This window comes from Malurus melanocephalus, unplaced genomic scaffold, assembly GCF_030028575.1.
Source record: "Malurus melanocephalus ecotype Western Australia unplaced genomic scaffold, MMel_1.1 scaffold_284, whole genome shotgun sequence".
In the NCBI taxonomy this organism is placed as follows: domain Eukaryota; kingdom Metazoa; phylum Chordata; class Aves; order Passeriformes; family Maluridae; genus Malurus; species Malurus melanocephalus.
The window spans coordinates 566,001-580,269 of NW_026623516.1; the positions used below are offsets into that span (position 1 = coordinate 566,001).

General features: G+C 44.3%; 1 protein-coding gene across 1 annotated transcript in view; it reads right to left on the reverse strand.

The window, feature by feature from the left end:
- Positions 1 to 14,269, reverse strand: part of LPP (LIM domain containing preferred translocation partner in lipoma) — a 196,099-nt gene that overhangs the window by 168,145 nt on the left and 13,685 nt on the right. Inside the window, exon 2 of the mRNA XM_057376614.1 lies at positions 317 to 429. Coding sequence (XP_057232597.1) covers positions 317 to 429 — 113 coding nt within the window. The remainder of the gene's footprint in view (positions 1 to 316; positions 430 to 14,269) is intronic.

Genomic DNA, 14,269 nt, shown 5'->3' on the forward strand with positions numbered 1-14,269 from the left:
TCCACAGTCCATGGAAGGAGATGGCCATCCCAGAAAACAATTCATTCTGGGAAGGTTTCACTCCCATCCGCCATCACAAGGACATAAGGCAATTAGTCTCCTAATTCAAGCCGGATGGGAAAAATCCTTTAATAGACCARCAAGTTTTGAATGGAAATATTCCCTGCTTAGGAAACAGAGCTTGCTAAAGCTGACTTGGYTATTCCTGACACATGATTTTTAACCAGAACTTTGCCACCTCATTTTATTATCATTAATTCATTTCCACAATCTGTGGATCGGTTCTGCATGAATGGCAAAATTTTTGTCTTCTTACCTGCACATTGTAAGCGACATCATCCAGAGGGGGTGGCGGGGGAAAGGCACCTTGTGGTGATGTGATGCTGCCGAGGTCATCCACAGGAGGGGGYGGGGGAGGAAGGAAGTCCCCTAGGAGAGAGAAGGGGAGAATTTAGGCTCACCAGCATTTCCCCATGTCATGGCAGRGATGATCAGGATGAGCCCTGCAATACCTGCAGCTCTGCCCATTGGTTTTGTGGCACAGGTTGCAACACTCTGTTTAACCATTAAATGCTCAGCTTCACACCTCACTGCTGCAGGAGAAGGCTACAGAGCTCAGGAATTGGCAAATGGCTTAGGGGTGCTCAGACTCCACAGCAAAAGGTGCTGTGCCACAAAGCCCAAAGGCACCAACAAGCAGCTCCACAGATCCAAACTGAATCTCAAACCTGCCACAGGCAACCACAAAACTTCCACTAATGAACCCCCGTGTATAACTTTGCAAAGGATCCCATCCAATTCACTTGCCTCATGTGCTAAGCTATGCCAGCTCTCCTTGATCCCTACAAAGACAGCATCAGGTGCTGTCCAAAAGCAGGAATTCCCTGCTGCAGAAGACACACAGAGGGCTGGAGCTGGAGCCCAGAATCTAGACCAGCCCATCTCCTGCATCCCTGGTGCTGGCAGGCAGCCACACTCTTTGYACCTCCCTTTTCCTACAAGGACTTCATAGCTCCATGTAAAGAGGAAGATCACAGGCTCTCCWCAGTGACAACAGCCACGTGATGGGCCAGGTGCAAGCGCACAAAAATCCACCTCTCTTAACTCAGGGTTTTTACAAAGGAGCTGATGTACAAAATTTCTAGAATTCAATTTGCTCATGGTAATCTCAAAAGTGCTGATGGGAAGAACAAAGCAGCACAGACTGGCTGTGAAGCCATTCAGATTGGCACAGAGATGGGAGGTGGCAGAAGAGAGAAGCTCTCCTTGAGAATTTCATGGGATGTGGGACCACGGAGGASAAAGAAAACAAGGACAGAGCAGCACAGGACACCAGGCTCTGAAAGCACCTTCTTCTGGTAGAAAAAGAGCATTTGCCATTAGCACTGAATTTGTCTCCAGGGAAGGCAGCTGCCTGCAATTTGGACCACTTTGGTATGTTTTTATTTCTTCTTATGAAGATTGATGTTGCAAGYAGAGCTGTTTGCTGTTGGCTCTCGTTTGTGCAGCATCTGGGATGGAAGGTTTTGGATTAATAAAAGTGTGATATTTCACATATATAAGAACTGCTGCTTGTGGAAGGAAATAGGAAGGAAATAGGAGACCTTACAGATCTCCATGCAGCATCATACCACGTTCAGGCTAGAGGCCCTCAGCRCCATCCCTAAATGCCAAGGAGAAGGCTCCAAAGCACTCAGAGAGGTRCTGAGCCAAACCCCTGTGACCTGCAGCCCTCTGGGCCACCTGTGGCCAGGTTTAAGGCCTTAGGCTCAGCCCAGCCCAGGCTCAGGCACCAGCTGGGCAGCACTGCCAGCACAGCACCTTCATGCTCTCTGCCACGAGAAGCAGATGGGTCTGCAGCCCTGGAAAGTTTTTCTCTTCTATTTCGAATCATTCTCTGAAAGACACAAACTTCCCCTATGACTTTCAGAGATGTAATTTTCAAGGAAAGTAATTTCTTCCYATTTTCCCCAAAGTGAGCATGGATGGGACTCAAAAAACCACCTCTGAATCCCTAAGAAAGTGTCATCCTAAATACAGATGCTCAAAGACAGTTTGAAAACAACACASTGAAAACTAATTTAAGACAATCATGTTGCTCCAACACAAAAAAAAATCCTAAGAAATCCACTGGCTCATGCTATTATAGAGTTCAGGATTGATTTTTTTTTAAATTATGTCCAATATTATCTGCAGTATCCTCCTCTTTGCCCTGTAATTAATGCAATCTTTTATTTCAAATCATGTGAAATACAATATGAAATAAAAAGCAGAAAGATTTTGAAATTAACATCTAAGGGTTTCGTTCTAAAAAATCCTGGGATGTTTGCGTGCTTCATAAACTTTTCTCCTTTGCTCTGAAAATGACCCTCCAACCAGCCAACATGATTTTGCAAACAAATTCAACTCCAGCGGACACAGACTTCCCAAGATTATGCTTCAGATGGTGACTCTCCAGCTAGTCCTGGCTGATGCCAAAGACTCATCTCCCTGCACAGCACATTAGTCAGACACTCTTGCTTTATTACARCCCTTCAAAACACCCAAGGAAAATCAGGGTAGAGAATGTGCTGGAGGGGATGAGACAGGGGAAGGGGCAGGTTTTCTGCATAAACACAAGTTTGCATCTAACAATGACCATTAGAACAAACATAAACCAAATACCATTGCTGCCCCTTTGGAAGACCCATTCCCCCTGAAAGAAAAGAAAACATTGGCAAGATTTTTCAGAAAAGGAGCAAAGGACAGAAAAAGAGAAGAATTCTCTCCTCRAGTTTGGAAGCAAACACTTCTTTGCAGTAGGAGACAGCTGGCTCTAGTGCATCCAGCCCAGCTCTGCTGACTCCATCCTGTGTTAGATAAGCTGCTGGCTCCACTCTCCCCACAAGCGRGAAGGTTTTTACACTGGGAAGCAGAGAGCAGATGCCTGATGAACTGGGGGGACCTTGCAGATGTTTGGCCTTTTCCTGGTTCTCTGCGAACAGATGGACCTTTCTCCTTCACAGCTTTAGTTATTTATTCTGCCACTGCGCTTTCCTCTTTCCCACACACAGCCACGGGACCCGATGCTGTTCCCACTGCACTCACGGGAGTGTATTCCCTCGGATGCAGAAGGGAAAGCTGTCACTGCATTRTTATTATTGTTGGCATTGCTGAGTCTCCCTCCGGCAGGGAGGGAAGCATGCAAAGACTGAAATCTGTGTCCTCAGCAGCGTATGATTCCAGCTGATGTGGGGAAGAAACAGGTCTATGTTTGAGGGAGAGGGAAAGAACCCAGAATCCAGCTTACACTCTCTTTAAGCACACGCTCCCTACAATGCACCTTGGGGACCTCCTCTCATCCCCGGAGCTTTGCAAGTCAGATTTCGCTTACTTAGAGCTGGGCAAACTGTGGGAGGAGGCAGGAAAGTCCATGTCCTGGCAGAGCACATGACTGCCACCACCTTCAGCGTCACAGAGCCACGAGAGCCGCCTGGGTGAGGGACAGTCCCTGGTCCGCATGGATGCACCGACAGCCACCACGGAACGGGGCTCTGGGGTCATCAGTGGAGGTCACAGCCATCCTCTTCTGATTGATTAAACCAGGCTGTACCTCTGTGAATGAGGGATAAGATGGGCAAAAAGCTCATTGGTATTAATGATCAGTACCAAGAGAAGCATTTTGGTTGACTTTCACCCGACATCAACTTGAACACTTGGATGTACTTCAAGTTATGAGAGTGACTGCACCGAGCTCCATCAACAGAGAGGCATCAAGACATCTCCAGAAAGCAATTTGTACTTTAGGGCAGGTGGAGAGACTCACCTTCCAATGGCAAGTCTCCCCATGAAGACAGCCTGGACCAGGCGTGTTTGGAGGTAAGGAACCACACCGTGACACAGCCTGCTAGTGAYRCTCCTACAATGAGAAATCTCTGCCYRTTACCRWATGTYTAAGCAGAGAAAATRAACACTCCCTGTTGCACCAGCTACTCATTCCCCCTTCATACAGCTGTGAAGGCTGTGAGTCAACCCACGAAGGGGCTGTGCAGTGAGACACAGGCCCAGCTTGGTTATTTCAGATTCGGCAGYGCAGTGTGCCGTGAAACCGCAGCCCTGAGCTCTGCCCTCGGCACCGTGCGGCTCCTGCACCGGGGCAGCACCGCTGCAGCCCCAGAGACAGGGCTGCCAGCCCGATGGTGGCCCACCCCAAGCAATGCAGGGCTTGTGTATTGTTGGTTTGAACAACAATAGGACAATTGTAAATACAGGTAATCAGGCAGAAATTAAGTGAGTCCAGCATGGCCATGTTGGCAAGTAATAGCCGAGCCGTAAGCAGAAGTGATGCCTCCCAACSTGGCCTCTGGCTTCCATCAAATCTGTGCCATCACAGATGCATTTGCAAGGTTTTACCCCTCTCTGCCCCAGAATTCATTTCATTATTACCCTCTTAAGTATACAATTATGAAATTGTTCAAAGTCCTAACAGACATCGACATCAGCACAAACCTGTCAAGCTGAAGAGAAACTCGTAAAATTTTTGCCACTGGCTGCCTGATGCCTTCTGGGTACAAGTACAAGCTGAGAAAAACATCCTGTCTTATGCACCAAACACMATTCTCACAGTCTAACCTTTAAAATTTTAAGTGCACTTCAGCTTTTGCAGGATCAGGATCATGTCTCAAGTCTTTATTTTCAGGAGATATATCTGCCAATCAACAAACGAATTGCAGCAAAGTAATTGCCTCCCCCCTTGACAGACACAGTTGTTCAGACATGAAGATTTGCAGCTTTGAAACTTCTARACTTGAAGAAGGTCTCACATTAAGAGACTCTTTAGGGGAAAAACACTGASAAACACAAAGGAGCAAAACACCATATTTTTTTACTGAAACAGTAAGTTAATGAAACCTATTTACCAAGGAAACTGGCTTACACTGGTCTTCCCARATCTCTGGCTGACATCTGAGGACTGTATGTCAGATGCCGATTTCAATTTTCTCCTTCCAAGCAAAAATAACCCTTTCTGATTGTCATCTTGATAATTTCTCATTCTGAAGCTGTTCAGATTCAATTTAMTCACCTGAGAAGCACAATTCAGCCCTGAACTCAGAGACCAGACTAAGGGCAGTGACGGAGCTTAAACCCCCACTGACGTGTTTCCCTTCTGATCCAGACAGACTCCATTTGGCAAAGTCCTGAGCAGATACAGGCACTGTTCAGTCAAGTATTCACTTTCTACTGCAGAGAGTCAAAGCTTTCTATATTGGAGAAATTAAAATTTGCACCTAGAACCTAATTCACTGAGCAGTAGCCTAAAACCCTGTTGACTGAGGCTCCCAAAACCTGCATTCCACAGCTGTAAAAGCCTGCAGGACATCACAGTATTACTAAGTGGTCTGGGAAACTTCCTACTGCAAAATAAGAAGGCAGGATTTTTATAGAAAACTTCAGCTAAATGTGAGCTGGTGCTTCCTAGGTGTGAACATCCATCTCACTAAGTTTCCCAAAGTGAACATTTTCCTGCGGCACCTGTACTTAACATCCATCACTAGAGAAGGAAAGCACACGGTTAAAATCGTGTTTTGGCCACAATCATTTGGTAAGGAGTCCTTGACACCACGTCAGGGCAGGGGAAACTGCTGYATGATGACACACCAGCTCCACAATCCACCTAAATGTACCACATTGGCCTCTGATTCCTAAAATCAAGCAGCTCCAACAACCCAAAGCAMTGTTTAATTTACCACTCTTACCAATCACTAATCCTACCATTTGAACTACTTGTGCTAATCAGCTACTGTATTAATAAGCATGAGGAAGGAAAAAAAAACCCACACTGGCTAATTTCATCCTCAGCATTTAAAAAAGGAATACTGAGTCTGTCAGGTAGTTGCACTGAAAATTTACTTCACCACCTGCTAACTGAAATATTGCTTTTATGGATTTATATTGTATTAAAAGGTCACTGGCTGTTTAAGTCTTAAACAGTTTTAATCATTCTAAAAGTCTCTTAACAGTAAGAAAAGGAAGCTCAGAACAAACAGCAGCAGGGATTCTAATTAAAAGGGCCAATTCATCTAATTTTATTTGGGGTTAATTATTCAGGATTCACTCTCTGATGTGTAAGGAATAGCAATTAGTAATTTTAGTGATTTGAGGAACATTGGAGGTGTAATCAGTTAAAATGAGTGAGTGTTTACAACACAAGATGTTGAATTAGTTTCTCCCAGCTGGAGAACAGGAACATTAGTCCCCTACAGTTCAGGACTATGAATCGCAGTCCTGCTTAAAATATTCTCTTCAAATTAAAAAAAATAAAAACAATCCACCACATGCCAACAATCATCTGGTAATTTTGTTTACTACATGGAAAGTCAATAGGAAACGTGTACCATGGCAGCTTGTGCATCCTCACCTCCACCCTCACCCTGCCATCCAACCATTTAAACCCCTGGGATTCACTGGAAACAATTCCCAGCCATTTTTCTATCTGCACAACCCCAGTTGGACTACCACCCTCCTGCCTTTCACCACAACTGGCTGAGATAATGGAAGAAGTAGCCTGTGAAACTTTGAAATGTTAATTAACCTCAGTGGTTAAATATACAGAGRAAAAATGACCGTGCGATTAACTTAAAACCTCTAGGTACAACTCCTCCTGCAAATGCAAATCCAAAATAGCTCTGCTGGAATTGCTCTGGACTTCTTCCAGTGTTACTAGAGCCAGAATAAGGTACTAAAGCTTTCAGGAGAAGCAGATGAGACTCTGGTGGGGACAGAGGAGCCACGTGGGAGAGTGCCAGCGGGGAGATCCAGCGCTGGCTGCTTTGACATTTGGGTCTGAGCTGAGGCAGCAGTTMAAAAGCCATTTTTTACTCCCTCTCAAGAGGTAACTGGGTTTTACCACCATTCAGACATAGCCCTTGAGTGGGAGYGGAGCTGGACCCCTTGCAAATCTGTGCCCACAAGTTTGTGASTGTTAAAAGGAGCGGCACTGGCACAGCACACCAGGCTCACTGCAAGTGATGCAGCTTTTAATGAGCAGCTTAATTTAGCACAAACAGAAGCTGTCTTTAGTGTCCTGCACACAGAGCTTTCACTCCAGCTCTGGTCAATGCGGGAACTCCCCTCCACCCCGGCTTCACGTCAGAACTTGCTGACCTCCCTCTCAAAACACCCCAAAGGCAGTAATTAGCACGAGGGTAGGAAACAARGGTTCAGTTCCCCAAATTATGCAAAATCTCAGCTGCTTCACCACAGTGGATGCCCCTCACTGTGAAAACAATGTTGTTTTTTTTTTATGAGACTGCGTTTTCATTCAGCTGGCAGCCATAGACACCAAGTGCCATCMTTCCCAGCCACCCCCAGCCAATGCTCCTGCAGCCCCAGCAGTGGCAGGGAGGGACAGGCAGGTTTAACCCGGTGCTGAGTTATCCTCCCACACACACATCAGCTGGGCTTCCTACACATCAGACCCACAGCACACAAATCCATCGACAGAAGGCTGCATTTTAATCCTTAGTTCATTTTTTCRTATGACTGCAGGGCAGAGCAGTCATTTAACATTCCACACCAACCTCTCTGCCATAGCAGTGACTTATTTGGCTCACCTCAACAACCATTTTCCAAACGTGATGCAATGAAGACAGCTCTGCTCCTGCTCTGAGCACGTCACATGTAGCAATTACCTCCGTAATGCTGATGTGTGCTGAGATGAGAATCCTGCTGGTATCAGAACTCAGCTCTATGGAAAATACATCAGTCCTTTACCAAAGCTTAGSTAAGGACTAAAGTTGAGACAATGCTTAAAGCTTCAGTAAAAATTTGTGCTAAAATAGAAGGTAGAATAAGAATTTTAAGATTAACGAAAAAGCTTAGGGCACTGTTTCTTGTCATAGACTTCTTTGAGGACATTGGGGATGTCACTTAACCCCACTGTGTCTCTGTCCAGCAGCATGAAAAGCTTTCCTTTGCCTTCTCTGCAGTGTTTATTTGTGTAGAAATGAGCATAAAGTTCATCTTACTTGTGTTGTAATTAGTACAATGAGATCTCACCTTCAGCTGCAGCTTCTCAGATATGGCAACAGCAACCAAAGTAGTTCTGAAAATAGGTTTTTTTTTTTTTTTAAATGACAGAAAACAGCCTGCTCAGAGAGAGAGATTTCCACACCAACAAGTTAAAATCAGGGCATGTAATTCAGAAGAGCAAACCTTTTGCTGGAGAGGAAACTGGTTGCATTCCCATGTACCATCCTTCTCCTCTGCAAAATGAAACAACTCAACAAGGGAAACGCCGCCTCCCTCACAACAAAACTGGAATAGGTTATCTATTTGTTTATTAGATTATGGTGGTGAACTCATTTGTTCCTTGCTAAGAGCTTCTGACAAGAGTTGACATATGCATTAATTTACTAAAGAGGGCTGTTGTGAAGGAGTTGAAAAAAATGATCTACGCCACTGGATTAGGACCTCATTTTCCCTGGTTGCTGTTGCAAAGCACAGTGAAATTGAGTCTGTTTATTTGGTCAGCCTTCTCCCCTGAGGCAGCAGACAGGRAAGATGGGGACCATGTCCTTCAGACACAACCTATCTTATCTTCAACCAAACCCTCTCTGTGCCTAGTGATGAAATACAAAACAATACACAGATCACCAAAAAATCTCTGAGAGCTCTTCACTGCCAAGAGCCTTCCTCAAGTTTTGGAAGCTGCAGCCAACGGTTTTAAGCAATGTTGGATTTATCTTTGCCTATGACTGTTTTTGCATTGTTTTCCCATTTCRGGGGCGAGCTGCCATCTGAGCAGTCAGAGAAAATCCAGGAGCTGCAGCCTTGAATTGAGCCWCAGAGTCAGCAGTGGCCTGTGCTGCAGAACATCTGGAGGTGCTGGATCCATTCTCCTTGCCCAGCATGCAAAGGAGATGGACAGCAGAAGCCACTGCCATCAGCAGAGCATCCCTGGAGGARGGGGCCAACCTTTCCTGCCAGGTGTTCCCTTCACTGAGTCTTCTGCTCCCGGTTTGAGAGACGAGAGCAAAAACACCAAGCGGGAAATGCAAGGGCAGTGGCTCAGATGAGCTGATCAAACAAATCCCCACGGACTGCTGTTCAAACTGGGTCATAGAGTTCCTCCCATCCTCTTTGCCACCCCTCCCTATGAAACACTTACAAACATCCAAACTTGGAAGATGAAAGCAAAATGTGTCTTCATCAGATGTATCTCAGTTCATTGTTTACACCAACACAAACAGCACTGCCTTTCTTCCTTCCACTGCAGTTAGTCAGAGCTACTGGGGAGCAGAAAAGCACCTAGATTTTCTYTCTGCTATCAAACTCATTGCCTTCTAACTCAACAATGTAATAGCTGAATAGTAAATCACATCTTTAATCCCTGAAGATCATTTAAGATAAAATTAAATGTTGGATACCAAGAATTCAGTTCTATTATGTTTTTTTTTTCCCAAAATGCATAGCTAATGCTCCATATCCAAATTTTAGTGGTGGACTTGGCAGTGTTAGGTTAACAGCTGGACTTGATGATCTTAAAGATCTTTCCCAACCTAAACAATTCCATGATTCTACCTCCACATACAAATGTATATACACATATATTTATATGGAGTGGTGGTGGTTTGGTTGCTTTTGCTGGTACCTACTAGAAATGTCTCAARATCTGGCTAGAACATGGAACAAAACCAGGATTAAAGTCAAAAGAAAGAAAAAAGGAGGACTCTATCTTTCCCTGGGTAGGAGGGAGCACTAGAGGTGCTCTACATCCTCTCCATGGGACTTCTTGATAGCAGAGAAGGTAGAGGAGAAAAACGAATGATGCAGGCTTTCCCTTCCTCGAGATGAATTGTGCCCTAAAAAACTGATTCACAAGCTTTCTGTAGCAAGGACCCTTTTCCAACACACCCAAGTTACTACACACATTTATGAGTGCAGTTATTGCCACATTTTGAACAGACAGGCTTTAAAAATTACACTTTTGCATAATTCAACAAAGTAACTGGTTAGAAAAGAACACCCTAAACTGACTTTTTACACAAATAACTACATGTATTTTTCCATATTCCACAAAATCTCCTACCAAGAAMCATCCTGTTCTTCTGGCCTGTCAGAGCACAGAACACTGTGATAGGCAAATCAAAAGGAGAAAAAGCATTTCCTATTAGRAGAACCTCAAAATGGGCAGGAAGAGGTGAATAACAGAGACACAAAAAGGACTTCCCAAAGATGAGAACCATAATCCTGTTCAGGACACTGATGATAACGGAATTCATTCCCTAAAGTGACCCAGGAAGTGCCCATCCCAGAAGAAAAGCAGGGATAAACTGTGGCAATGGTACCTGAGCTGGTTTTGGGGGAAACAAGACTCTCACACTGYCCTCAAGGCAGGAATGGCCATGACATTGCAGCCACCCAAGCACACATTTTAACCTCCTGACCTTTCTGAGAAAGCAGCCTATCAAACCAGCAGTTTTATTGTAATTCTGCTCAGCACACGGTGCCTCGCCTCCAGAGAAAAAGCATTAGGGCTCACCACCAGCCAGAGCAACTGAGAGGCTGCCCTTGCCATAAGAAACACCACATCAAAAGCAGGGTCAACTATTTGGTGTAGAAGAACCTGGGTGAGATCGCTTCCAGAMTAAATTAAAACTTTTCTATTTAACCAACAGAAAACAATTGACTGAAATATTTGTGGATATCGTTAAAAGGAATAATGCGGAAGAGAATTAAAATCCTCTGCTAAGATTGTGGTTTTGTTTGAAAAGCCAGAGATTTTATTCCTAAAATAAAATGTTGTGGAAAAAAATGGCAACAAATTGTAGTAACATGCTGCTACAGTTTCTAGGCTGGACTTTGGAAATCATTCTGAGGTTTGGTTTTCTCTCAGAACTGGTRTTTGGACAATTTTAGTCAAAGAAAAAATTAAATTAGGCTAGGTGGGGAACCTCTCTTGATTTTCTTTAGTTCTAACTTCTTTTCCAGCTTTGCTGCAGGAGAGGGCAAATCTATCCTTTTCAGCATAATGATTGATCTTCACACTAAATCTGCACTCCAATATTCATAACCTCTCAAAAAACAATTAAAATGAATATATTGTTTGAGTGTGTGCTCAGAGAGGCAGAGAAGACGATAAATCTTCCCTGATGACAAAAGCCTCAGTCACACTTGGAGGGCTGCTGCTGCCTGTGGTGATGGACAATGGTTATCCACTGTCACAGATCTCCTCGAGCTTCCACTGGAACAGGGAAGGAGAGAGTGTTTAGCACCACAGTGGAAGAGGTGATGGTCCATCTCACCACCTAACAAGAATTCCCTCATCAGTGAGGTGGAAAGAGCAGGCCTTTTCCTCCATCAGAGAGCAGATGATACGGGAAGAACAACTTCCAATCTGACATTACCAGCAAGTGCAAACAGCCAGAGAGACACCAGGCAGGTTCACTGCTTGGAAATTATTTTAATGCACAGAAATGCCTGGTGTGCTGAGGCTTTACRATGAATCATGATGCCTACGTCATTCAGAGCTGCTTATCAGCTCTGAGAATTTTCTAGCCAACGTCTCTCCCTTCTCCATGAATCACAGCAAAGACAGAAGTGTTTCCCCCACAAGCTAAGCAGTGCCCTGGAGCTGAGGACTACAACCTACTCCAGTCCCAAGCAGAGCAATATGGTGCTCCAGGCTCCAGGGAAACCTCAAAACACCCTTAAAGCACCTAAAGGGGGCCTACAGGAAATCTGGGGAGGAACTTTTCACAAGGGCATGTCATGGTAGGACAAGGGTGAATAACTTTAAAGTGAAAGGGGGGATGTTTACATTCAATATATGGAGGAAATTCTTTTCTGTGAGGGTGATGAGGTGCTGAAACAGGTTGCCCAGAGAGGTTGTAGATTCTCTATCCCTGTTCAAGGCCAGTTTGGAGGGGGCTTTGAGCAACCTGGTGAAGTGGAARGTGTCCCTGCCCATGGCAGAGGAGGTGGAATGAGATGATCTCAAAGGTCCCTTCCAACCCAAGCCATTTGACAATTCTGCAATATGATTCCAMGACCATCTTCAGCATAGGGAAACAAACCTGAGTCACGGCCTGAGAGTTCTCCTAGACAAGAGCAGAAACACCCTCCTTCAGTGTTTATATGAAACCCAACACAAGCAGGTTTTGAAAACTCACTGCAATTTTGTAATGCATGACTTGCTGCATGCAGTCATCCAAGGTGACTGCTTTATGCAAAAGCAAAGCTCATTCCTAGAGGATTTAAACAATGACAGTCAGATTTCCCTGATGAAACACACTCAAGTGAGTAACAATTTTATTTAAAGAGAAAACATGGCATTTTCGGGCACCTGGGCTGTCAAGAAAACAAAAAGCAATTGMGAATGCATCTGAGAATGCTCTGAAATTGGTCACTATTTATATTTCTACACAAAGGACAAATTTTAGATCTAAAAACACAGACATAACCAAGCTTTAAAATGCAGTAACACATCTGGGCAAAACCTAAATGTGGATGATGATGATCTTTTAAAGAATAGGAATTTCTGCTTTCACAAGACTATGAGATTTACTCTATATCCTTATCAGGCGATACATATCACATCATGTCATGGTGATTAGCATTGTGATTGATTAAAATCTTTAATTCCATTGGATTTAAAATGCTAATTTGAGAGATACTTATACAAAAGACCAAGGCTGGAGCTGATCACAAGCACAGAGCGGGACACTGTGACTGCAGCATTGATATCTGTTCCCCTCATTCTTCAAAATGTTGCAGCTAAAATCATCCAGCYAAGAGAGGTAAACAAAGGTGTGTGTCAGGTCAGCCAGCAAAACCTTTCAAGGCTCCACAGTCATCATGAGAAAGCAAATAAAACCTACTTTGGCTCACATTTACTATATATTTAACATTTGCAAGAGAAAAATCAGATGACTGCTTAAAACTWGGGATGATGCACGCCATATTCAAGCCACTCTTGAGCTTGAAATGTTTAATGTTTTATGTGGTTTGGAAATGGTTTAAATTCCCTGATGAATTTTTCATGCCCATACACAATTTAGCCTTTATCAAAAAAATCCCCTTCAATTATGTACTCTGCAGAAATTCTTTGGAAGGATTCTAGACACTTTTTTCCCAATTTTTTTGTTTACTGTTTTCAGTTTGCTAAGGTCTGTATAAAATACCCTGACTTGGGTATGCCCACTGAAATTATTTGTATTTCCCTGTTTGCAAAGCTACTCACGGAAAATCAACTCCACCTTCTTCCCCTCTCTCTCTCTCTCTCCTTAATTGTGAAGAAAGGGAAGAGAGAAGAGCGCTGGGGCGAGGCTGAAAGGTTGCAAACCTTTGGACAGACCCATCTTTGTGCTGTGATGCTGTAACTGCACAGAGCCGTGCAGCAAACCCGGGAGAGGGGCATCCTGTGGGCAGCAGAGCTGGCAGCACAGGASACGAGGCAGGAAAACAAACCTAATTAGAGCAGTGCCATGTGCCAGCTATTCTTGGAGGCACAGCAGCCCCTCAGGAGCTGGAGCAGGAGAGCGAAGCGAGGACAGCCCTCGGACCACTCGTCACAGGCATCCCCAGGAACACAAAGCCATCCTCCCGTGCTCTGTCCTGCCCCGCAGCCCAAGCTAAAGAACYGCTGCTGCTTCTGTTCCCTGAACACCGTCACTCTGCTGAACATACAGCCCCTAMGGGTCTGGGAATATTAGCATAAGCCACCCACAAATATTATTTTAAAGRAGTGATTCCCATAGTCCTCCTATTTTTGGAGCAGCATCTTAAAAAAAAGCTTCCCTAATATACTGGAACAGGCCCCATATTATCTCTTTGTGAAAGGAATCCAACTTCTACGCTTCTAAATTCACTGGTAAGCAGTTCAGACTTCCTTTTATATTGTAAGATTTCCTTCCCATAAGACGCAAGATATATTGCCTCAAGGGAAAAACAGCTTTATGAAGAGGAAGCTACGTGTGCCAGAATTGTTCTCTTCCATTATCTGCAACATCCTTTCTCCCTCCCATTGTTTTAATAAAGTTGGTCACCAGAAGAACCTGCAGTAAAAATGCCAATACCCTCAGCAGAGTATCTACCTGCCAAGAGCCCCAAAGAACATCTGCTGTTCTGCAGCCTTCTTGATGCTCAAAAAATCTGTTTTCTATGCATGCCACATATGCAGCGCTGAAAGAAACGTGACTTTGCCAACAGACTTAGTTTTGGCTGCTCCCACCAGAAAAATGTTTGAAGATTGGATGGCTCACCAGTAATCTCCCACCCACATGTATTT